Consider the following 26,332-nt stretch of genomic DNA (forward strand, 5'->3'; position numbering starts at 1 on the left):
TCCCCGTTTTCCAATTACAGCACTAGAGCGCATTATGCGGCATAATGACGCTTAACGTTGAATGTTCCAACTACAGCAACGCTTCGCACAATCGAGCACTAGAAAAAGTAATGCGCGTGAATTGATGCGTGCAATCGATTTATCGATATAATTATTAATTGTTGGAAAAAAAATTAAAGCTTTCGTTTCATTGTAGTTTTTTCGAAATAATCAAAGCTAATTCAAATTGTGTTAAATAAATAAATATAAGTATGGATGAAGGTAAAAACAAACAATCCAAATTACTTAAAATAACCGTAAACATTTTTCAACCAATTATTATGTATACCACTTTAATTACACATTAATGAGGTTAAGCGTCGTATTCACGGTCCATCTTGACGTACGTCCCGACAAGGTCATACACAATGCACGACGCAAAACTTGCTAACTCTATGAATTTTTTTTTTCAACACTGAACGTGCGAACGAGCGCAACCTGCTGGTGCGTTTCACGTTCCAATTAAGCATGAGCATAATTCGGCATTGTGCGGCACTGAGTCGCATTCTGCTCTGTAATTGGAAAACAGCCTATGCATATACCCCTTAATAAAAATAAGAAAAATACTTGTAAAATCTATTTTCTTGTAGAAGTCGAGTTAAAATCATGATCTAACATAGGTTGGTAAATTCTTATTTATCTCTAGATAAATAGGTATTTATCTTTTCTATATATACTGTATATTCTTTAAAACGTCAATTTGGCATTGACAATTGACATATTTTGTTTACGATTTTGACAATCACAAAAGTTGTTCAATTTGTAAAGTGTGCGTTACCCAGGCAAAATGTTTTGCTTTAGAGAGATGAGACTTAAACAAATAATTAGTGTATCATGAGGAGCAATTTGTTTACTAATAGCAAAATTTGTTTGAATTGTAGTTTTTAAGTTATTTAAGAAAAACAAATTTTGCTGGAGTAACGTTTGAAACGTTACCCAGGCAAAATCGTCTTTCAAAAATTAGTTTCAGCACGGAACCAAATACATGAATAGATAGCTTTTGTTGAGTAGTAAATGTTTATAAATAGCAAAATTTGTGTGTGGTATAGTTCTTTAGTTATTTAAGATTTTGCTGCGGTAACGTTTTGGGATTTCCCAGATCTCGAAAACGGCTCAACGCAGAAGTTTGAAAAAAATACCAATAAAAGACCTTAATTTGTTTAAATTTGTTTAATCATTAGTTTTTGATTTGGTTGACGTAAACCAATGTAATTAAATGGTTTCAAAAATCAGAAGAAGCGGGTTTACATGTAAACCAATACACTTATAACCAAATAAACAGCTGTAAAAAATACCCGTGGTTCGACGCTTGTTTACAGCAGACATTTTAGATTTCATACTTTACACGTTAAGAAGATAAAAACAAATTTGATTTATTTTAGACAGGTCGTACTTTAGCGATCGAATACGCAGTTCCCATAACATTAAGAAACATGGCATACTTTAAACAAATTAAAATGATTCATGAAAATTCTTTCCTGTTAATTTCAGCCTTGAATTACGGCTCTAATGAAAGTTATCTCAAAAACAAGAATATGTCAGCAATTCTCTAATAAGCCGACCAAATTGAAAAGGTCACGTAAAAGCGACTGCACCGTACGTACGGGTAATCTTCGCAAATTAGCAGCTTGGTAACCGATGTTTTGTACAGTTAAGCAGAAAAACGTTATTCGTGAAGCCGATTTTTTAATATTTTTTAAGTGCAGTACCATATTACACAATTTTTACTAGTTAATAAAAGTGTAATATCATAGTGTATAATTTATAGTGTGATTTAAAACAATACAAACATATATACATGTAGCTATATTTGCACATTACACACACAACGCCGACTCAATTCCAACTCAAGTCACACTGTGGTATTGAAATATGAGCTTTATGTCGTGTTACTTAGAGTGGATATTTCAACATTAAGTTAAAAGAAGGTTACGACGCTTTGACAATGATTGGTTCACGGGTTATCCACCTGTGGCAGTCACATGTAATGTTAAAATATTCACTCTAAGTAACACGTAACAAAACTCAAAAATGTTGATGCTAAGGCAAAGCAATACATATAATTTGTATGAGACTGATTTTTTAAATAAAAATAATGAATCTTAACCATTTTATTATTTTAACTAACCTGACCAGAAAACTTTTGTATTCAACTGTACTAACAAAACATCTATATTATCCTGTTCATTTCAGATGGTTGCGCTTATGTATGGTGCGGTCGCTTTTATGTGACCTTTTCAATTTGGTCGGCTCATTAGAGAATTGCTGACAAAATCTTGTTTTTGAGATAACTTTCATTAGAGCCGTAATTCAAAGCTGCAATTAACAGGAAGGAATTTTCAGGAATCATTTTAATTTGTTTAAAGTATGCCATGTTTCTTAATGTTATGGGAACTGCGTATTTGATCGCTAAAGTACGACCAGTCTAAAATAAATCAAATTTGTTTTTATCTTCTTAATGTGTAAAGTATGAAATCTAATATTTCTGATGTAAACAAGCGTCGAACCACGGGTATTTTTTACAGCTGTTTATTTGGTTATAAGTGTATTGGTTTACTTGCAAACCCGTTTCTTCTGATTTTTGAAACCATTTAATTACATTGGTTTACGTCAACCAAAACAAAAACTAATGATTAAACAAATTTAAACAAATTGAGGTCTTTTATTGGTATTTTTTTCAAACTTCTGCGTTGAGCCGTTTTCGAGATCTGGGAAATCCCAAAACGTTACCGCAGCAAAATCTTAAATAACTAAAGAACTATACCACACACAAATTTTGCTATTTATAAACATTTACTACGCAACAAAAGCTACCTATTCATGTATTTGGTTCCGTGCTGAAACTAATTTTTGAAAGACGATTTTGCCTGGGTAACGTTTCAAACGTTACTCCAGCAAAATTTGTTTTTCTTAAATAACTTAAAAACTACAATTCAAACAAATTTTGCTATTAGTAAACAAATTGCTCCTCATGATACACTAATTATTTGTTTAAGTCTCATCTCTCTAAAGCAAAACATTTTGCCTGGGTAACGCACACATTTGTAAAATCTTTTTTATTTAAATAAATACTAGTTAGCAATAAGACTAATGCTATCAATTAAGTTAGGCATATAATATAGAACGTAAAAAAGCAAACAATGAAAGCGTTTTCTATAAGCGACATACCAGAATTTTCCAATAAGGACCGCATAGTTGTAGTCGGAATAATAGGAAAATCTCCCTATCGATATCCAAATAAAGCTAGTCCTCTTGTAACTGTACCTGCTTGGGAAGAAGTAAGGCATATTTATACTATCTTCCTGAAATCCATCTATATATATTCGGTCTCTTTTGTATTGATTTAAAGTTTGGTTATATGTTGTTACTTTTATGTTTACTGCCCCCGATTCATACACAATTACTTTCAGAATGGTATCCAATGTCACTGGGATGAAAGGCAAAGCATACTCTACCTTCACGCAGTCACATATCTCGACACGAAACAGTTAACAGCCCTCGCAGAGGATTTAAATGATAACTCAACTAGTACAGTCAAAGATGCAGACGCGGCACACTGGCTTGTCGCATCTGGCGAACTGGCGATTGACTCTTGTAAAGCAATAGCCTTGCTTTTTCATTTGTGTCATATTGTTATATTGTCGTCGCCCACTCCAGTGTTTGATTTGGGTTACTTGCAGTTGTTTAAAGCTGTGGATGCTTATAGGTAAGTTACTGGGAATAAATATTTTAATATTAAAGATTAATCTAATTGTAAAGTAAACTTATTTTGCTTAAAATATACTAAATATACAATAACATTCAAATATTATTTATTCAATAAGACATAAGAATAACATTCAATATTATTTATTCAATCTATCTCTAGAAGCACTTTTGAAATGTCATAACATATTTTTGCCATTTACCACCTGTATTATATAGATATTCAATTTAATTAAATTTCTGATATTATTCATATATTTTGTATGTAAATATTTCAATTCATTAAATTAATAAGCAGTTAATTACAAAACACAATTGCAAAACTTACATTTTAATTTAACACTCTATGCACAGAAATGAGTTAACCGGTCTAACAACAACAGCCTTACTGGATGCTGGTGTATCTGGAGCTTGGGAGGCCCATGGTAGGTCCTGCTGTCCTCGCCTCCTGTTCCACTTCAGAAGAGCCCCGACACCACTGCGCAAGAACCCAGCTGGCTTGAAACGGCTGGAGCATGCTGTGGAGGACCAGATATACTTTATTTTGAGGAAAGCTAGGATCATAACGAATGTGTGGTAAGGATTATAGATTGTTATTAAATTAAGTTATAAATGATTGAAATAATTTTTTGAAGTGAAAACTTCTTTAGCGGCGTTGGGTATAAAATTTTAAACTCGCGTCAGGACACGTGGCCTGATCGAAAAAGCGTAAGACGGATTTTTTTTTAGCCCTTATATTCCATGTGTAAGACGGATACCATTCCAAAATATCAAACATGCTGAATGTTAATAGTCAAGTTTCACTTCTGCCGGCACTCCCGGAGTGCAACCCGTCTTTTTTTTCCCTAAAATATTGTACTTATATTCATTAAAATTGCTAGAGCAGTATTTGGACTGACTTGCTCACAGGACATAATGAATTTTGCAGACATTTTTTAATTTATCAAAATTAAAAATTTCGAAAATATTACTTGACACATGTCAATACAAAGAATTATGTTAATATCTTTATTAATTTTATATTTCAGTGCCAAATCACTTTTTGCAATACCCAAAAATGAGGAATTTGTATACATAAGTGCTGAAGAAAACAATGGAAACGCTAGAGACATGAGTTCTCTAGTGCGAGGGCTTGTACAATTATGTTCAGGCACACAAACTGAAGACACAGCTCGACCAACTTTTGGGCAATTTCTACAGACACACCTCGATGTGGCATTTGGAGAAGGTTTCGATGATAATGTCGGGAAATATGCTATGAGCACGTCGTTTTTTGAGGTATTTGGAATAGATATTTAATTTGAATTTAGCTGAATCGAGTTTTCACATGTTATTTGATGGTGGGCAATAGAAAAATCATTTGCTATTATACCTTAGAGTGTAATAAACAATGATTTATTGAGTGATTTCAATTCAAAAACAAGATTTTTGATTTAACAATCAAAAAAAGGAAAAAAAACCTATTGTTAAAGCAAAATTTTAGTTTTATCGATGTATGTATTTTATAAATGTATGTAGCAACAAACATTTATCCCATACTTTTTGAAGTGAAACTTCTTTAGGCGGGTTGAGAGTTAAATTAATACTTTATTTGGGGGTAGAAAATTGTATAAATAGATTTTCTCTTCTAGCTTCCAAGCGCAAGTTCATGGCGTTCGGCCGCTCAAGCTCTAACTCAAGTCTACTTGAAGGAGTCTCCAAAAGTCGACGAAGACCAGGAAGCAAGCGGAGCCCTCTTTGATGCTTTAGCAACAGATGTTAGATTCTCGCAAGCTAGGTGTGCCAAGGTAAATTGTGCTCTATTAGTATGTACTAAGGTTGCTTTTCATTTGAAATTTGAATGAAATCAATTTTAATTATTTATTACAGGTATTGCCTATAGCTCAAGCATCTTATGCTGAAGGTCTACCATCTCACTATTCAAGCCAACATCATGCTCATAAGGCAAGTGATAATATATTAGTTTTAAAATTTAAACATATCCTTGTGTTGGTATAAGTTACCATTACATATTCAAGTTGTAAGAGGGTGACTGGAAATTTATTTAATTCATATTTATTTTTGCGTTTTTCATGTTAAAATTCGAATTTATGTAGGTTTAAATATTTTAATGCTGTTTTTCAACTTGTTTCCTTCGCGTTTCGTGTTGTAATTCGCGTTCAGTTATTTTACGCCTACACGTCCATCCGCTTAACCTTTTTAGTTGGAATTGAGTTACCAAAAATTGCAAAAAAAGAATCGTTTTTCTTAATATTCGAAGGTACGTTGGCTAATAGTAAAACACTACTAAAAAAATGTTGTGTGGTTTTATGAAACCACGGTAAAAGTGAAACTTAGGCACATATTACATTCAGATACACACACAGATAATTATCGTACGGTTCAACCGTCACGCGACATGCGCTACACAGACCAAAAAGTTTGAGACGATGTAATAAAAGTTTCAATTTAATATCCCAGGTAACAGTAGCACTAGGAGTAGTAGCGGCAATGGCCCGCGGGCCGCTAGCGCGCGGCGCCCGGGCCCGCCTGCGTGCCGCGTGTGCTGCCACCTGGCGGACGAGGCGCTTGTGTGAAGCACCCTCACTCACTTCGCACCCCTGTATCAACCCTGACCAGTGAGTATGTAGATATGTGGGGGGTTCAAATACTACCACAAGTGGGTCTAATCCATCCAAAAAAAAAAAATTGAAAAAAAAATCACTTTTGCCAAATACAAAAGTCGTAGGGACTTTTGTATTGGGTAAAACTCTGGAAGGATGGGGAAATGAAAAGGAACCCAAAAAAAAAGTGGGTCAATAGGTAGGATCGCTCGAGTACCGCGTGTGCTGCCACCTGGCGGACGAGGAGCTTGTGGGAAGCACCCTCGCTCACATCGCACCCCTGTATCAACCCTGACCAGTGAGTATATAGGAAAATAGGCTTTAGGGACCATAAAATATTCGGGAACAAATTACGAAAAAGTTGGATATAATTACTGGCCAAACATCTATTAAAACTGTGAAATATTGTGTTTTAGCGTTGTCCATATGTAGATAAAAATAATATAAAAAACAACACATATAACAGTATGTGGTATGTTAACAAACCCAAAAAATACAGTCGAAATGAGAACCTTCTCCTTTTTTGAAGGCGGTTGAAATCTTTTACACACGAAAATATTCACATCGAAATTCACTCCCCTTTTAACACCTCTATTTTACTTTTTATCAAATTTACTTCTTATTCACACCTCTCTATACATACTAAAAATTTATTTCACAGTGACAGTTCCAAAGACCACTCATCCGGCGTCCGCTACATAAGCGTGTGCAACTGCGGTCGCAGTAAATGTTCCCGGGACGACCCTTACACGGTCAAAATGGCGAACTACACATTCTATACTTACGCGGCGGAAGAGTGTGGTGTGTGTAACACGCTGCAAAGTGTGGAATTTCCTGTGTTCCAACCGTCTACGCCGAGTTTTAGGTTAGTTGATAGTTATAAGCAAATTATCTGTGCTTTGTATTATAGGGTTTTTGTTTTTGGTGTACCAAAAACACCGAATAAATTGTAAATAACGATAGAATACTAGCAAATTATTAGCAGAATACAATTAGCTGTATCGTTATTACACTTAAAATTAGTCATTCTCATTGGAAGTTAGGTGACTAGTAATAAATTTTATGTTAATATTTTAATTTTGCTACAGAGTTCAACAAAGAAATTTCATTCACGTTACCTTCGAAATGTTATCATAAACTTCCACCGCCTATTTCAACCATTTTCCAGAGCGGCATCACTAAAAGGATCTTCACAAGAAACCCAAGAAAGACTGGAGTCCCAAGTGGACGAAGACTCCGCAGAGTCACCGGGTGCTTCGCCCCCGCGTTCCGAAGGCTGGTCTCCACCGGATGAACTGTCTCCAGGGTCTGAAAAAGATGAGGAGGAGGAAGTTGAACTGCAAAGTGATGACGCTATTGATGTGATGCCGGTCAGAGAAGATACAGCTAAAGGTTGGTTTACTGATGGTCCTTCGAGTCGGATATCTTCCGGCAATTGTAATGCTCCTACATTTTTACTGTGTAACTAGCATTGTAAGTAATTTTTTGGCATTCTTTGGATATAATTTTAATTAAAATTGTCTTATTTTATATTTGCTGCGTCATTCCAAGTGCTGGATATTTTAAATTAACTAAAATATAGCTTATAGGTGTAACTGCAAGATAAACCAATATCACATTATTTGATGTGAATTAAATTTAAATAATCAGTGTATTATTTAGTAAACAAGCCATTAAAATTATACAACTAAAAAATACTTAATCTTTGACGTGACAACGTCTTATAATTCGATAGAGCCGGCTGCACGCACGAAAAAACATGATTCATGTGGCGTTACCTCGCTCTGAGGCGTTCCATGTAAGGCTTGAAGTGCAAGCGAGAGCGCGGAACGAGCGACAAAGAAGCACAATCAGACGTTGTCACGTTCAACTATCGTCAGTAAATCGACTTTACAGACAACCAATTATTTTTAAACGCTTTCACAGAGAAAGCAATAAGCCGGCAGCCATCAACAACAGAGTACTTACCCGGCATGTTGCACATGACAAGCCCGGCTGGTCTATTGCCGCCCTTCCCGAGCTGGTCTCTGGTGTGTTTGGGAGCTTCGTCTCTATACTCCCATAGCTTGGGTCTGCCTGAACACTTGCAGCCTGGGTTCCTGCCACATACTAATTATTTGTTACCCTGGGATTGTACTGTGCGGTGAGTGGCTAGACGAAAACTAGTGAAGTGGCCAAAAAATGTTTATTTTTGCATGTTTATACTGAGATTATTGAAAGTAACCCATAATTTTTATCTTGAATATAAACTTTTTAATACCTTTATAATAAACCTGGTCACTGCCTCGTAAAATATGTGTTTTGCCACTAAGGGTGCACTCACACACATCAGTCACCGTCAAGTCACCGATGACTGATCGGTGACGGTTTGTGTACGTATCCACAAGCACCAGTCACCGTCATGTTGTCCGTCAGTCACGTCGCCGGTTTGACTGAATCATTGAACACATACATCAGGTTAGTGAGTGATTAGACGTGTGTCACGCTAGAGAACATGTAGCAATTGACGGTAGCACGACGCTGACTGAACTGAGACGTGACGGCACCGGGTGAGTGGGGATAAAAGTATGATACATGTATGGAAAGATTATTTGACGTGCCTGACCGGGGACGTCACTGATAGATTTCGTGCCGGCGACTGTCGTGTGGGCACAGAGTCATACTAGAACTATTGATACATATTTTTTTTTAATCCTGTCCGGTGACGTGCCGTGACGGTGACTGATGTGTGTGAGTGCACCCTAAATGTTTCCAATCCTTTATTTATTTAGTAAATCATCGGTTTGAGGTAACAAAACAGTTGACTATTTATTCAAGTTTCCATCTATATCTCGTCATTGTTCAAATATCAATTTGTTAATTTTATTTTCATTACTGTAGTAACAAGTTTTCTAAATAACATTTGTTTTACAGCATGGAACAAGCGAATGTATGGCGCACGTCCACTAGAGGGCGCGGTAAGGGCGGCGCACCTCATAACCTTACTGTCAAGATATTTATTGGCTTTGAGTATGAATGCCCTAGAGGACACAGGTAAGGATTTTTAATTTTTTGGAATTGATTGAACTTTAGTTTTAATTTAAAATTAGGTTTCTTTTTTGGTCTTTGATCTTTTTTGTTAATCAGTAATGCATAATATTCTGGTGATATTTATAAAATTGGATACACTTGCGAGCATCAATCTGTTAATGACATCAATGATTTAAGTATTATTATTTTCAGAACAGTAGCGAAAACTTGATAGCAGATCTTGAACTATTTTCATTTCAAATTTTTTGCATACACGATATCTTTATATGACAAAAGCAAATGAAATTTCTCTATTATGATGCGCGTTTGTCACTCCATACTCTTATATCCGGTATTTATATTTGTGTAACAATAAAAGATAATGTAATTTCGGAAGAGCGAGATGTTCTAACACAAGCATTTAAATGCTTAAAAGGATGTCTCAATGACTGTTAAAATTGTAAACTTATTTTATATGGAATTAATATTTTTGATTTATACTTATTTGTCCTCCCAGGTTCATGATGTCGTCCCCGGACACAGTCGTAAACGGGGGCGGTACAGCGTGGGGCGGTCCCGGGGCCACGGGCGTGGGGGCGGGGGCACGACTCGCTGCTAGTGCCATGCCGCTGTTCGCACCGTGCATATGCCGCCCCAGTGCCATGTTGGCACAATTGATGCGCCTGCATGTTGTCACGCCGAAAGCTAGCGTGCATGTCACGCTGCAGCCAAAGGTAATTTATTGGTGGAGGGAGGGGGGGATAGCCCTATATAGTGCTTACCTATGTCACATGGGGGCGGGGGCACGGCGGGGGTTAGCTGCCAGTGCAATCCTCAGGAAATTTTTATGGGGGGGGGGCTTATTGCATAGGGATAGGTAATATGTACCATGGAGGTGGGGGCACGGCTAGATGCTAGTGCCATGCCGCTATTCGCACCGTGCATATGCCGCCCTAGTGCCATGCTAGCACAGCTTATGCACTTGCACGTGGTCACGCTGAAAGCGAGCGTGCATGTGACGCTGCAGCCGAAGGTAATTGGGGATCTCTACTCTTGGCCAATATGATTATTTATTTATTTAATAGTTGTACAGTTAAGAAACCTTATAACTACTTACACATAGGACAGAGTCCAAGTATTTTGGCGGCCTTATTACTTAATAGTGATCTCTTCCAGGCAACCACGGTAAAAGGTAAACAAGCAAAATTATCGTTACAAGTGATTAATTCTGGCTGGCTGGAAATGTGTCCATGTAAAGGGAAGAAATATGTAACATTCGAGCCTTGATCCATATTGGTTATGTATCCATTGTATATGATCTACCAATATCACGAAGTTCGTCTTATGACTTACGACTATCATAGAAAGAACACAGTGAAATTCGTGTAATGGACGACATATTCGACGACCACAAAACGTAGCAATATAATTTATTTCTACGCACTACGATACCTTTTCTCAAACACGCCTTTAACCCATTGAGCCCCGAACGGCCCGATCGGTCCACGACACAATATAGACCGGGAGATACTGACACAAAATTTCGAGTCATTTGTAACAGGAGCCATCCTGAAAAAAAAAATGTTTGCAGATTTTCGGCGGTATGGCGACCATTTGGAATCGTCCGAAAAGTATGGTATGGTGATTTTCGTAAATGGCTACACGACGATGGTTACCTGTGCAAAAGTTAGCCTGGTACAAATGGTTGAATTGTTTTTTTTTAAATCAACACATTTGCGTCGGTATGGCGGGCTGTAAGTCACACCGGAAAAGTATGGCATGACACTACCGCCTACTCCTTTTTTATGGGCTATCGGTAAATTCTAAAATTTTTGTGTTACAAATCCTTTGACTTTCGCTATTTTTACGACGAGTTCGACTAACGCCCACGCGACTAAGCCGCCGGTGCCATTGTTCACACCATCGTTTTTCTTTTTGTCATTGCGTACTAAGACCCCTGTAGAACCGCCATCCTGTTACAAATGACTCGAAATTTTGTGTCAGTATCTCCCGGTCTAATAGATTTTCTATTGTGTCTGTGATTCCGGGGCCTGAGTTATTAAAACACTGTGAATTAACAAGTCTTCATTTCAGGTGCAACCAGTACCCCTTGGGCCGATATTCATACCTCAGCCAGATTCAGAAGGGCCCATAAAACTCAGTGCTTCAGCTTACTGGATCCTACGCCTGCCCTATATATACGCGGATGAAAGAGGCCCCATACAACGGCCTAGGACAGCTTCTGGCCACATGGGGACTATGCTTACACCCTTGTTTGGGTTGCAAGAATAAAAATATAATAATAGTGGTTGTTTTATTTCACTGATATTCTAATTTTTAACATGTTTCACTCAATCCTACCGCTAAAGAAGGTTTGTAAGGATGTTTGAATGTATGTTTATCCTTTCATTTTAAATGGTACTGTTAGTGTTGTGTATGAGAAGATAATCTTATAATATATATATGAATCTCGTGTCACAATGTTTGTCTTCAATGGACTCCTAAACCACTTAACCGATTATAATAAAATTCGCACACCATGTGCAGTTCGATCCAACTTAAGAGATAGGATAGTTTAAACATGTAGGTACCACGGGCGAAGCCGGGGAGGACCGCTAGTATTATACAAGTTTTAATGAACATACCAAGCTAGCCTAGGAAGTTACTACTTTAAATAAATTTTATTTTAACTCACCTAACTACAATCCTACATATGTAGTTTGATTCGCCAACTTATCGGCTCCAAAAAGATTATCGGCTTGTAGTGGGAATAAACATTTTTTTTAATTGCTTAATTTATTTTATAAATTTGATTGTTATGGAGCTCGTGGTATCTTTCTATTAATTGTGTAGGTACCACCTTGAACTTTTTAAATAAGCAAAAATACATTGTTTCATATTTAATTATTGTGTCTTTTTGCAAATCGACAATACAATTCTTACGAAATCTTATATATAAAAATGAATCGCAAAATGTGTTGGTAAGCGCATAACTCGAGAACGGCTGAACCGATTTCGATAATTCTTTTTTTATTATATTCCTTGAAGTACGAGGATGGTTTTTATGTAGAGAAAACGAAAATATGTACCACGGGCGAAGCCGGGGCGGACCGCTAGTTATTTATAAATTTACCTTTTATCAGTAGAATTCGTTCGCTTTAACCGCCGGTTCACACAACTTAATCCAGCATAATTGGTATAGTGTATCATATACCTATGAAATAAAAAAAATAGGTAATTTTATGTTTATTTAACACAAATAAAAATCTTGTTTATAACGCGAATTTACAAAAACAGAAACCTACATAGGTATACACTATACAGGTGGTATACAGATAGCTATAAGTTCGAATTTCGAAGTGTATTTTTTTTTAATTTCCCATGATTTTTTTAACGTTTAGAAAAATTATTTGCAAATAATATTCAACATAATATAATTATATTTGTTTACAATAAAAAGGTATATTTTTTTTAAACTGCGCGACCTTTCAGTTTTATTCCACAGATGTCTCCACTTCTACTTTTTTTCATTCATCATTGATAATTATTATTTTTGTATTCATGAGAAGCATAATATTTAAAATTCCACCCAATTATCTAAGTTAAAATTAGATTTCATCAATATTTGAACTATCCAAAATAACTTCGCGATGTTGACGCATGCGCTCTCTGCTGGCAAATTTTAGAACAAAATGCGCGGGAAACTCAATTCGAATGTTTTCAAATTTTTCATCTTCGATATGTGTTATTTTTTTTTTCAAGTTTTGATAAATTATAATAAAAAGATTTTTTAATAATAATAAAATCAATTTTGGTATTGTTTTTGTTTGTTTGAATTAAAAAATATCAACTTGATATGAAAGTAGGCGTGGTTTACCACCCCTTTCACGATTGGTGGGGAGCGTGGTGGGGGGGTGCGCTTCGTGCTGCGCTGCGCTCTGTGTCACCGGCAGTTGTCGGAGTGGAACCAACGCGTGAACAAGTCAGCAGGAAACTCTGCTAGTTTTGATACTCATCGGCAATTGAAACTTTTCGGCGGCGCCATGCCGCTTCTGCAACAGGTTGGTAATTTTTACAAGTGTTCGGCAGTTATAGTTTTCGTTCTTGAATCTTTTCTTTTTCGTCTGGTTAGTTTAAATTCTATAAATTAATTTAAATTTCGCGCGCGTATTTAAATAAACGCTTCATTTATTTTTTCTACCTTCGTTTATTTTAATTTTTCCGTCTACCCTTATTCTTCCAATTTCAGAATTTTCTATTGAAGCTTTATATTGTAGATGAACGATAATTGTTCATCTTTGAACAATTTACAAATTATTTTATTTTTTCCAAATATAATGCGGGATTTACACGGGTCGATTTTAGCCGTGCGGCAAGTCACCAGTCGCATCGCCTGTCCTAGCCGAATCGCTACCCGATTTACACAAGTCGATGAAAATTGCGGGTGACTAGTTCATTTGACATCAAAATGTCGATCAGCAGACAACCAGTCTGACCAAGCGGTCGCCTGCGAATGAGCATTTTCATGGTCGATTTTAGTCACCAGCCGCATGCGGCCGGTCTCCGCGCGGCAAAAGTCGGATGCTAGTCTACTTTGGGGCTTGCGATTTAAGTCACTTGCGGCCAAGCCAAATTGCCATTTAGACGGTCGATTTTCGCCGTGCGGCGGAAATCGTGCGGCTTTAGTCACCCGTGTAAACACCGCATAAACCTACATACAAAGATGTTCTCTCGTTAATATTCTACTTTCTATAGGATAATGGTCGTGGCGGCGGTTCGAGAGAGAACCGCCGCTCTTTTGCGGAGTTTTTGGGATTCGATGCGTCTCAGCTCACAGAACCAGCAGCGGCCCCAAGGGCCTCGCGCAGTAATGTACGTAGTTTTTTTTATATATTTTCCAATTTTATTACATTATTGAGGGTAATTTTTTTAAAAAGATAAAAGCGCGTATTATTCTTATATTTTAGTAAATTTTGTACAGTTTCGTGAACTTTCTGCAACTGCTCTATAAATTGAAATAAATTTTTTCCAATACACGAGATAAACCAAAAGGCCACCGTTGGGCGCCAAATATTTTCAATCTCGCTTTGCATTTAAATGTCGTGACTAACGCAGTATTCCGCGAACTACCGCCAACTTCCCCGCAATTGGCAATATTTTTTAACTTTGCCCCATTCGTTGGCCGTTTATTTGAAAAGCTACGCGTGCATCATAAAACGGCGCACCCTAATGCATTCTGCAGTGGCTCAACTCTCAATATTTGAGTACAAAGCACTGTAGTTTTATTGTCCGTTCATAATATACCGTACGACATCCGTTTTGATGCCAGTTAATGTAGGAGGGTGGCTGGCAGCCCGTATTAATGGCTCGCCTGTGCCAAATAATGCAGGCCCAAGCTATGCACTTGCATTAGCTTGAGATTTCGGATTATCTTCAAATTAGTCTTGTATCGTTTTGATCGAATCACATGTGTAAAGAATGAAAGGGGCAAGAATAGTCTTATGTATATTTGACGAACCACCGTTTGACGTGATTAAAATATTTAAGATATCATATCAATTATAATAGTTATAATATGTAGGTACTTTCAAATTAATGAGATCGTAAAAATATAAAAATGAAAAAATTAACGGACGTTGTAAAATGAACTAGTAACGTCCGTTTCAAAATTTACTTATCAGTTATCTAGTCTGTAGAACAAAATAACTTTACTTAGCAATCCTGAAATACTAGTTTTATTAAAATCATTCGCATAGGGTCAAATGTTAAATATTCAGCAGGTTAAATTTAAGCCAGATCAATATCAAAGCTGGAGTGCTAAATTTACTCCGCAATAATCAGTTTAAAAATAGTTGCACTGCGCTTAATGTTCGGCACCATTTAAGGCTGAAATGCAGTGACGCCTTAATTTAATGGACCCAATACATTTTTAATAGCGTTGTAGTTTGGATTATGAATAAAATAGATTTAGCTTAGAAAATATTCAATTGGATAATTTTTACATTGCAACATGCGCGAATTTTCCTGCTATTCTTGAAATTGTTAAATTAGTTTTATAATCTTGCGTATTACCTGATTTTACTTGCTGATGTATGCAATCGTAACTTTTCGTTTTTGGCGCAACCGCAGATTCTGAGTAACCCTGTGCTTTATCAAAATTTAGCTTTTCTAAACTCTGTAAAGTTTGTCGGAAAAATAAACATTTATTTTGTATGTTCAGTTTCGCGAAAGCAATTTGAATAAATGTAATAAATTATCGCGATTGCCCTCCCCATAGTTTAGGGCCCAATTTGGAATTATTGCATTTCAAAGAACGGCTAAACGTTAAGCACTATTAAGAATATAATATAGAGCGTGTATTTTCGTTACAATAGTCTGTTTTCGGTTACAAAAGTTCGCAATCGTGCACTTGGCAGACGTCTGAGTATCGCCGGCTATTGGCATGGGGCTAGCAATTTAATATTATTTGTATAGGCTTATGCCAAGCAGAAGCAGTTTTAATCGCGAATACGCGACCCGGAAAAATGTCTCCTTGGACCTTGTCGGGTGCATCGCCGCTTTAAATACGATCTAAAAATGTTCGATATGATAAATGTTGTCGCCATTCATTAAATTTTATTATTCCATTTGAATTTGTAGCTCTATTTTATGGCGTATTTCAAGTCTTGGTATATTTTCAGCTTACTTGGATTTCATGGGGATTTTATTTTATATCCATATCTATTTTACCGTAAACGTCTTTCCTATTCTATCGTTAGTAATGACGTCAATAACGTATATCGTCTAGTCTCGATCCTTGGCCGTAGATTTTCATGTCAATCTCAAATATCTAGGCCTCCAGTTCATTTCCATACGCACTATCATTATGAACAAGAAATATTTTCCTAGACGCGAATCTTGAGCTGTTTTTATCGTGTAACTTTGTTTGGAATCATAAGATAATAGTTCATCCTAAATTTTTAATAATTATTATACATTTGACAAAGAGCAAATGGTAGATACTTGTAATGATCATAAATTAGTGTAATCGAAAGGCAATATTTTGATTTCGATAAAACTTTGAACCTATTTTTCCTTTTCCTGTTTTGTCTACATCCGTAATTGATTAAACATTTTTACAACACTATCTTAATATATATAAATCTCGTGTCACAATGTTTGTCCTCAATGGACTCCTAAACCACTTAACCGATTATAATAAAATTCGCACACCATGTGCAGTTCGATCCAACTTGAGAGATAGAATAGATGTAGGTACCACGGGCGAAGCCGGGGCGGACCGCTAGTATTTACATAAGGATATTTCTATTCTGTAAACAATACATTATTCGTCTAGAATTTCTAAAGTCTACATAGGAAACGTTTCTAAGGTCTAGTTTATATAGGAAAGCGAAGAATGGCACTGGGACACGCCGGCGAGCCCGGAGGCTGCGCCGACCCCTCGCTCGTTGGTGCCGTCGGCTTGCTTCCCGCCGCGACACCCCACGGCATTTACTAGCTACAGGTGACTACGTTATTTGTACTAATTAACAATAAACATAATAAAAAAGTATTAAAAGTATTATTAAAAGTTTTAATAAAAAAGTATTACGTTCGTCTTGCCAATCGAGCCATGTAAGTTGCTCTATATTATGTAGAGCTACGAATTTTATTGTAATGTTGCTTTTTATAAAAAAGCTATTCCATGAATTTAAAATTACTAAAGAATATTCTATCAGGATTAAAGGTCGTCACGCGTGCAGAGCCGTGGGCAGAGTATAGTAACAATACATTGTTCATTGGATACATCCACTCCCACACTTTTTTGACAGTGGGCTTACTTGGAATGTATTGATGTTTACTTTTGCTTACCTGTACTAATTAGGTTATAAATAACTATAGTAATTTTATATTTATGCTAGTCAGAGTACGTTGTTCTGCCTTATTCATATAATTTAGGGTCATGAAAAATAGACGTTGTCTTGGTTCTGAGAACAACCATATGTGCACAAGCATACAATATTTCATGAAAATCAGTCAAGCCGTTTCGGAGAAGTTTAACTTCAAACACTTCGATACGAGAATTTTATACATTAGTTTTTTGATTTTAATCAATTTAACATTAAACAGCTTAACTTTCTTTACATTTTAAAAATGTTTCAGTACATTCAAATAAGTTCACACATCTCTAATTTGTACATTAAGTGATATAACATGTACCTGAAAATGAATTACTCTGTTTAATTGTTGTAGTGAGCGTGCGCGGCCCGGCAGTTGGGCGGAGGAGCCCTCCAGCCAGGGCATTACCGACCTTGTCGCTAGCTTGGTAAGTACCAATTTCCTATAGCAAATTTGTTCATAATTCTTAATGTTTTGATTACCTTAGTTCTGTCCCGAGAGACTTCTTTAGTAAGTTTTAAAATCTTACTGTTTAGGCCAGTAAGTTAGGAGTCAAGGTGAAATTGGTATACGTACACGACAGGTCAATTTTCCAAGCTGGTATTTATTTCCATTTTCATTTTTTAAGTGATGCAGTTGTTTACCGCTAAATCCCTATTTAGCATTATTTTTTTAATATGGAATTAATCTCTGGTTCAATCCTGGAGACCACTATAAAACCGGAAGGTCTTTTTTTCCGCAAAGCCAAATATAGGTCATGAAACAATTCTGAAATGTATTCCAACTGGATATTTTCAACATGACTTCAAAAAATGATTCTCAATTACTGTTTTTTTTCTCGGACTGTTGAATCGATTTTTATCATTTTTTTTCATTTGTAAGCTTCTATTAGTGCCTCCCGGTTGGTCCCATTTAAATTTTGTCCATGTCTGTCAGTTGGCAAAGTTATTTTTATTTATTGTACATGTAAGAAAATGAATACATAAAATTGAAAAGTGTAGTTGGTAAGTTTAAATTGAACCATTTGCTAGGAAGAACGGTAAAATGATTGGAATGTTCTAGAAGGCTCTGACGCTGCCCCCCAAGAACATATCGCACACGCCGGGCCGGAGCTGCGACTCGCTGCACACCTCTGTTACTACTTCGTATCATGCTACGGTATGTGTATTTGAGCTATTATATAAATAATAATAGTTAAAAAACTAAAAAACACGCTTTTTTATAGAAAACCGAACTAAAAAATAGAAAATTTTATCAAATTAGTGTATTGTCATCGGTCCTCAATAAATCTACAAAGTTTGAAAGAAATCTGGCCGTAAGTGGGTCAAAATCGCGCCCAAAGAAGTCGGATACAAACAAACATACAGGTGAAGCTAATATAAAGCGCGTAAAAACATAATTTTATAGTGTTAGGTGTAGTGTTCTCAGGGATAGGTGCAGTGTTAGTTTCAGGGATAGGTAAAAGTACACTAGCTTAGAAAAAGAACTTTAAGGAATTATTGGGCTTGAAGAAAAAAAATTAAAGGGTTGTGGATAATCAGCTCTAGGGTCCACTTTTGCTTAAACTAAAACGGTTTTCATGCTATTTTATATTTTATAAAATAAGTTTTTATTCACCAAATCTCAATTGTATTTTGTTACAGGTCGAATCGCATTGGTCCTCGGAACAAAATCAAACGGTTAATCGAAAAAAAGAGCTGCTACCTCGCCGGTCATCTTTTTGTAAGTTTTGATTCTGTTTAGTATATAGTATGTGACCATATTAAAACTTATCAATAGAGCAATTTCAATTTAATTTTCCTTATTTGTAATGAATTATAAAATTGTTTGTTTCAAAATCGGTTTAGGCTGAAAGCATAAGGCCCTGCGCAGACGGCACACTTTTTGTGCGATCGAGTCTGCGGCGCACAAAAAGTCTGCATGGCGCGCAAAAAGTCGGTCGCGGATTTTTCACAGACTCAACGCACACGACGCACATCTTCGATCATTTTGTCGGCAGAGCTGTAGGGACGTAGACGCTATGGAAATCGTGTAAAGTGTGCGCCGTCTGCGTTAGCGCGCGTTGAAGCAAACGTTCAATTCTTTTCACACACTTTTGTGCGGAGCGGCGCGGTGCGGTCTGCCCGAATTACACGGATTTTTTGTGCGCCGGACTTTTTGCGCGTCGTGTGCGTTACTGCATATAATTTCATAGGTTCTATTTTCACAGACTAAAAAGTGCGTCACGGATAGTCTGTCGTCTGCGCATGGCCTAAGATATCGACGGTATCGATATGCGAGATTAACTTTATTACATAAGAGGCACCTTATTCGAATGTCATGATAAAACAAAATGTTTTCTGTAAACTTCAATCTCTTTAGGGCTGAAAGTATTACACGTAATACTTAAAATGTCACGTAAACTGTCAAATACGGGCAATTAAAATAAGTTTTTAAAATGGTAGTTTTATACATTATTCGACGAATAAGTTTTATCCAAGCATTGAAAAATCGGCCCTAAATTAAAATTTTCTTCCTCAGGTGGTGCAGTAGGGGGTAGTGAAGAAACTGCTCTAGTATGGAGTGGACCGTTACCTGCTCGAGCGTTGGATGGAGGCGGATATTCGCCCAAAGTGTTCCTGGGAGGCTTGCCCTGGGATATCTCGGAGCATACGCTGATGCAAGCGCTGAGGAACTTTCATCCTGTGCGGTGGGTATTTTGGACAATTTTTGAAGTGAAAACTTCTTTAGCGGCGTTGAGCACTATTTCTGTAATGGGTATAAAATCTTAAACTCGCGTCAGGACAAGTGACCTAATCGAAAAAGCGTAAGACCATTCCAAAATATCAAACATGCTCAACGTTAACAATCAAGTTTTCACTTCTGCCGGCAACCCGTCTTTTTTTAAGTTTGGAAGGCGGCAATATCCTGGACTGGATATTTGGCTATTGCTAGTGTAGAGCAGGGAATCTACTAGTGGAATTGTTTTATTTTTGTATTGATTCACAAATAGTTATAATCATAAATTATTTATTTCCGAAGTAAAACTCGCTGGATCACGTGGAACAATATAATATCGCTCATAATCCTGGCAATAATTTACTAACTCAGAAGTATCGAATCGAGAAACCTCCAGCAAAATCTGATAGATATACACCAAATTATGTAATACAGAAACATTTTTTTAATAACTTCCCTTAATATTCCTAAATATACCTCTTTTTCCTACATATTTTCCATCTAATTTCCAAAATATTCCAATGTTTTCCAGCGTGGAATGGCCGGGCCGCACGGGCACAGTATCGGACGGGCCGCGCGGGTTCGCGTACGTCACGTTCGAGAGCGAGAGATGTGTTCACGCGTTACTTGCAGCTTCCCGCAGGAACGGGAACAAGTGGAACTATCGCATCTCGTCCAGGACGTGCAAGTCCAAAGAGGTGTGTAACGTCAGTTTAATAATTTTAAAATATTGACTTCAGGTTGCTGTCGCGGTAACTACGGTGTCGAATTGTAGATTTGAATGCTTAACTTAAAAAAATTGAATGAAACCAGTTAAATACGCATTGTACGAGTAATCTTTTTTAACACGTTCACTGCGCCATCATTATCAAAGAACTTTCAGCTGGTGCTTTGGAGACCTAAAAGATCTCGAAACTTACCAACCCTTTGGTGCGTTTGAGACCTAATCAGTCTCCTAAAGATACAGTTTTGAAAATAATTTATATCTTCCAGAAAACAATGACATATACTTTGAAGTTTTTGTGGATGAAAGATAGTCTATTGTTTTATATTTTGCTAGGTTCGCACGCAGTTATGACATTTGAATAAACTTCAAATACCAAAAAAAAATTAGATATCGATTGTATCTCGTACCGCATCCGAAGATAGTTCAATATGTGTAGTAAGTAGTGATGGGAATAAAATAATATACCAGTTGTCGATTGAAATAGTGCTATTAATTATTATGTAAAGTGTTTTTCATTAAAACATGGTAAGCACATTGATTGCTTGCATTGCGCGCATATGGTAACAATTCGTTTTCCGAACATTTTCTAAAATTTTTATTATACTGGACGATGCAGCAGTATAATCCGGCTTTGATTTTTTGTTCTTCTCCGTAGATAGGCACTGCTTTCCGAATCGGTGGTAAATGTTAAAAATATACAGGGTGTCCCACTGTTGGTATACTAAGCACAAAGGAGGTCATATTTTTGCATACGCTGAGTACGTAAAAAATACTTATAAAATTCCAGACGCATTTTTTTTCAAATAGATGAATTTTTAAAACTCTATTTCTACACCCATAACAAGCAACCCGCCCAACTTTGCCACCAGCACGTGAGCTATCGATTAAGATTATGTTTTCATAGAGAAAATGCTCACATTAGAGAAGCAGTATATGCCGGCTGCGCGAAGTTAGAGAAGAAAATATGAATTTTCAGGAATAATTTATCGAAATTTTTTTGACTTAATTTTGTTGTTTAAGTATTTTTTACATGATCAGTGTATGCAAGACTACAAGTCCCTTCGCGCTTAGTATACCAATAGTGGGACACCCTGTATAATGACGTTTCAAAAGTGCTTTTAGAAGAAGTCTAATTGAATAAATAAATGTTTGAGTTTGAGTTTGTTAGAAATCTCACCAAAATAAATAGATTTTTTACACTTTTTTCTTTTAAAAGAACTCATTAGTTTATAAAAAATAATCAACACCTAGATACGCGAGTATTATTTCCAAAACGAGCGAGCTCCCACATCGATGCTAGGACAACACTAAGCCGAATCACGCAGCGCCCGCGCCGCCTACCCTCCCTCTCTTGCGTCTACGAGGCCTACGATTCCATGAGTACCAACATATCTCCTAACGCAAGGAATGAATATAATTACAGTACTGTGCGTTAGGGACCTAATCCATCTCTAATTTATTTTTTAATGTTATTGAACTCAGCTTTAAGTAGGAAGCAAATATGTATATTTATCCTACTCATACTTAAAGAACTTTACAAATTAGATCCTCCCGCAAGGAGTGAAACAACACGATTATATTCAACGCACAAAACAAAAGTCCTGCAAGGGATCTGATAGATCTCGTAATGCAGCGAACGTGTTAAGACGTTCAGATAGTAAACTGTATTCAGTTGATGGCTCAATTCTCCAACGAGGAGAGGCATGTAGGCATTTTTCCATAAAAAAATGAAATATCGTGCTATATTTGTGCGCAGGTGAAAATCCCCGCCTTATTTAAATATCTAACCTATGAATAATCACATAAGGTAATGGGAATATCCAGGGGAAGGTGATCCCTTTCTCTATAGATTTCTTGTGAAGTATTATTCATATACGGGTGATGCAGTCTGAAATGGATTTTTAATTCTTAAACCTATGAATTTTTTAATAGGCATAGATATAGGCATGCATTCCTTTAAAATTCTTAAACGTATGAAATTTTTACAGGCAGAAGTAATTCCCTGGAGTATACACGACAGCAGCTGGGTGCGGGGGGGGTCAGCGCGGTTGGAACCAACCAGGACAGTATTCGTGGGAGCCCTACACGGGATGCTGTCTGCGCATGCGCTGGCCACTATTATGAATGATCTGTTCGCGGGAGTTGTTTATGCGGGTAAGTTACATACACACACATATACATACATGCATGTGCACAACATACACGTCTACATACACATATAAACAATTGAACACACATCTAGCATACATACATAAATGGGTACACACGTACGAGTCTGCGAGTTTTGCACACACATACATATACACGTGAAAAAACCCAAATTTTACCCATAGGTTGCGGTTCGAGTCCGCTAGAACAATCTGTTCGCATCGGAGTTATTAATGCTGGTGAGTTACACACACAAACGTTTCCCATTCAATTCATTGACCAGATACAAATGTAACCGGCTGAATTGACCGATTTTAGACAAATATGAATGCTGGGAATTCTTTTAACATACCACAGTAAGATCTTTATCGTAAGTGGACAAAAAATGATAGAAATAAAAAGATCCTATTTTTTTTACAATTTTCTAAAATGTATGTAAACTAGAAGCGATAGTCTAGATTCAGAAATACAAAACGTATCTGTCCCCAGGCCTAGACACGGACAAGAACAAGTACCCGATCGGTTCGGGTCGCGTGACGTTCAACAACGTGCGCTCGTACGTGCGAGCCATCTCTGCGGGCTATGTGGAGATACGCACAGACAAGTTTACTAAAAAGGTGAGGAAATAGTCGTAAATAACATTTATTTATTAACACTTTATTGTGCTGGCATACAAATAAATTCTTAAAATTAAAAAACTAGTCCAGCACAGAAGGCGGTCTTATCACTTAAGAGTGGTCTCTTCCAGGCAACATTTTATATTGAAAGGTAATTTTTCTCCTTCAAAAAAGATAGAACTAAATCCATAAATAAATACGTGTAAAGTAAAATGTTTTTTACAATTTCATAGCGACCGTTCTTTAATATTCTCCATACACTTTTCTGCTATATAAAATTTAGAAGTGTAGAGACCACTAACCAATGATTTTGGGTAATCTTTTTGCAGTGGGACGACTTATCTTATGTATTTTTTTTTTGCAGGTACAAGTGGACCCATATCTAGAGGACTCGATGTGTTCACTGTGCAATGTGCACCAAGGGCCCTACTTCTGCAGAGACCCTTCATGCTTTAGGTGAGCGATATAGAGCTAAAACTTGATGTGTGTAATTTTAGTAAGAGATCCCACAGCAAAATTAGTTATTTTTGTTAAAACCAAAATTTTATGTATATTTATAGTTCGAATATATATCGACTAGGTTGCCAGTCGGTAAAAATGCTTGCGGCCAAAATTTGACTGGCAACTAATGACGATGTATATTCTCAAATATACCTACATAAAATTTTAGTTTCAGCAAAAAATGAACTCATTCTGCTGTGGGATCTTAGACTATTTGTTACATAGTGATCATGTAAGTAATTTTTTTCCTATTCCAGATACTTCTGCCGTTCCTGCTGGGCCTGGCAACATCCGACAGACAACCACAAGCCCCTGATGCGCAGTTTCAAGACTAATCAACCCGTTACCGCGACCATTGGCAACGGAAACGGAAATGGGAACAACGGAAATATGCACTGCAATAACGGAAACGGACAAAGGCAATCCCCGCACAGTGACCATAGCAGCATCAGTGGGGGGTTCGGGGCTCCTAATGATTGTAAGTACATTATTAAAAAATAAGTACTTAGTTTGGTTATTCTTATGCACTTACTTAGTAACATTTTAGCACTTTAAAAAATTCTGTTGATCCGTAAAATAACTAAATCGAGGCGACTATTCTTGAAAAATTATCCTTTTCAAATTCAAAAATTATTTATTGTGAATTATTTATTGTGAGTGTATTATAGGTTATTACATTGTAATGTTAAGTAGTAGCATGTTAAGTGTCCTTTAAAATGTTAGGTAAGTCAAAATAGTTAACATAGCCTATAATTGAAAATTTTTATTCCAGTGACGCCATCACCATCCACAAGTGCAGCGAGCGGTTCCAGCGAGCCCGCCACTGAAGAGGCAGGCGAGTGGCCGCTGCACTAGCTCGCACACTGACGTCACTTAGACACCTGTCATCTGTCAAATTTGACACCTGTCAGTTTGACATGTTGACAGATGACAGTGACAGGCGTCACAGACCACCCGACGCAACCCATCACAGCTTGTCGCGACACTCAGTGTTGCACGTTGTCGAGCCGCTATTAAGTTGGGCGCTTCGCCAGCATCCGCTTTTAACTTAGATTTAAGGTTGATTCCATGTTTTGACGTGCAAATGCATTCCACTAGTAACCGCACGTCGTTGTTAATTATTTATTTGTTAAACATATTAATTATTATTTGTTTATTGTTATAAAAATGATTATTGTTGATTTTTAATTGTACCAATCAGGTATCGAATAGTGATTTGCACATGCGTTCGTAGCGTTGCCTAAACTTGGCAATTTTAAACAATTTTAAGGTGCCTATCGGTTTAGGCAGTTGAAACGTTTTAAAGTTTTAATGGCTTTTAATAAATTGTGATTTTTATAGAATTTTAGATCTATACGAATATGCTGATTTTAAAGTGCTTTTTTTATTATGTATAAAAATGTTACTGCAAATAAATATTATGAAAAATATGCATCTTTTATTTACTATCCTTTATCAGGCCTACCTTATCAATGGGAAAGTCTTTTAGTTTTGTTTTAATAACGGCTGTCTAAACGGACAAATTATGGTAAATATATTACACAAGCTATGTTAAAAACATCTCATCTTATCTTTATATTTTTTTTGTTAGTTAGATATTATATAGATAACATTGTAAATCTGAAATTTTTAAGAAATTTTATGTGGATCTAAAGGACTAAAAAGAATTTAAATTGCTAACTAATGCAACTCACAACCTTGGTTTATATCTGTTGTTGTTTATTAAGATAAATGTATAATGCATAAAAATGATTCTAGAAATAAATGTATTACCGGATAAATATGTATATTTTATTTACTATCCCTCATTTAGTCACTTTTTTACTTTCCCAGACTGTAGAAGCGTGTAAATTTTATCATCATAATTGGAATTGCAAATTCGCTATCAAAAATATTTGGTTAACCTATAGGGAAAAGTTACGATACTTGAACTTTTTATTTTTTTTCTTCCAAAAAACTCAAAAGTGCAACTTGTGACCGGTACCGATAGATTGCTCATAATTAGGTCTATCATTGATAAAAAAACCAGATTCCACCATGGAGGCGTTTACGGGGAATTGAATTTTATTAGTGTAGTTAGTTAAAAAGTTCAAGTATCGTAACTACCCTAATAAAATTCAATACCTCCTAAACGCCTCCATGGTGGAATCTGGTTTTTTTATCAATGATAGACCTAATTATGAGCAATCTATCGGTGTCGGTCACAAGTTGCACTTTTGAGTTTTTTCGAAGAAAAAAAATAAAAAGTTCAAGTATCGTAACTACCCTAATAAAATTCAATTCCCCGTAAACGCCTCCGTGGTGGAATCTAGTATTTTTATCAATGATAGACCTAATTATGAGCAATTTATCTGTACCGGTCACAAGTTGCACTTTTGAGTTTTTTG

General features: G+C 36.5%; 2 protein-coding genes across 2 annotated transcripts; both read left to right on the forward strand.

The window, feature by feature from the left end:
• Positions 1–746: 746 nt before the first annotated feature.
• Positions 747–11,648, forward strand: LOC149908309 (nonsense-mediated mRNA decay factor SMG8). Its single transcript, XM_090101729.1, has 14 exons — positions 747–797; positions 3,080–3,317; positions 3,450–3,745; positions 4,099–4,320; positions 4,773–5,022; positions 5,376–5,531; positions 5,614–5,688; positions 6,205–6,362; positions 7,009–7,212; positions 7,516–7,739; positions 8,274–8,490; positions 9,261–9,380; positions 9,874–10,090; positions 11,451–11,648. Exons 2-14 carry the CDS (start codon positions 3,180–3,182, stop codon positions 11,646–11,648), a joined length of 2,475 nt encoding a protein of 824 aa, XP_089957855.1. The 5' UTR covers positions 747–797; positions 3,080–3,179.
• A 1,751-nt stretch (positions 11,649–13,399) lies between these two features.
• Positions 13,400–25,348, forward strand: orb (polyadenylation element binding protein orb). The gene is made up of 13 exons (XM_090102251.1): positions 13,400–13,417; positions 14,112–14,228; positions 16,742–16,860; positions 17,589–17,661; positions 18,297–18,392; positions 18,878–18,956; positions 19,755–19,923; positions 20,485–20,650; positions 22,668–22,833; positions 23,317–23,444; positions 23,809–23,900; positions 24,203–24,423; positions 24,718–25,348. Exons 1-13 carry the CDS (start codon positions 13,400–13,402, stop codon positions 24,798–24,800), a joined length of 1,527 nt encoding a protein of 508 aa, XP_089958377.1. The 3' UTR covers positions 24,801–25,348.
• Positions 25,349–26,332: the final 984 nt, after the last annotated feature.

The sequence above is a fragment of the Colias eurytheme genome, chromosome 5, assembly GCF_061535395.1.
Source record: "Colias eurytheme isolate Ceu_HAF_F1 chromosome 5, ilColEury1 Martin Lab GWU primary, whole genome shotgun sequence".
NCBI lineage: Eukaryota > Metazoa > Arthropoda > Insecta > Lepidoptera > Pieridae > Colias > Colias eurytheme.

Bases quoted from the DNA above. Each gene is read 5' to 3' on its own strand.
- LOC149908309 (XM_090101729.1), top strand. From the start codon at position 3,180: ATGAAAGCGTTTTCTATAAGCGACATACCAGAATTTTCCAATAAGGAC. The intron at 5,532-5,613 runs GTAAATTGTGCT...TATTTATTACAG, and splicing joins CGCAAGCTAGGTGTGCCAAG to GTATTGCCTATAGCTCAAGC. The intron at 8,491-9,260 runs GTGAGTGGCTAG...TTTGTTTTACAG, and splicing joins CCCTGGGATTGTACTGTGCG to CATGGAACAAGCGAATGTAT.
- orb (XM_090102251.1), top strand. The intron at 14,229-16,741 runs GTACGTAGTTTT...TAGTTTATATAG, and splicing joins CAAGGGCCTCGCGCAGTAAT to GAAAGCGAAGAATGGCACTG. The intron at 24,424-24,717 runs GTAAGTACATTA...TTTTTATTCCAG, and splicing joins GTTCGGGGCTCCTAATGATT to TGACGCCATCACCATCCACA.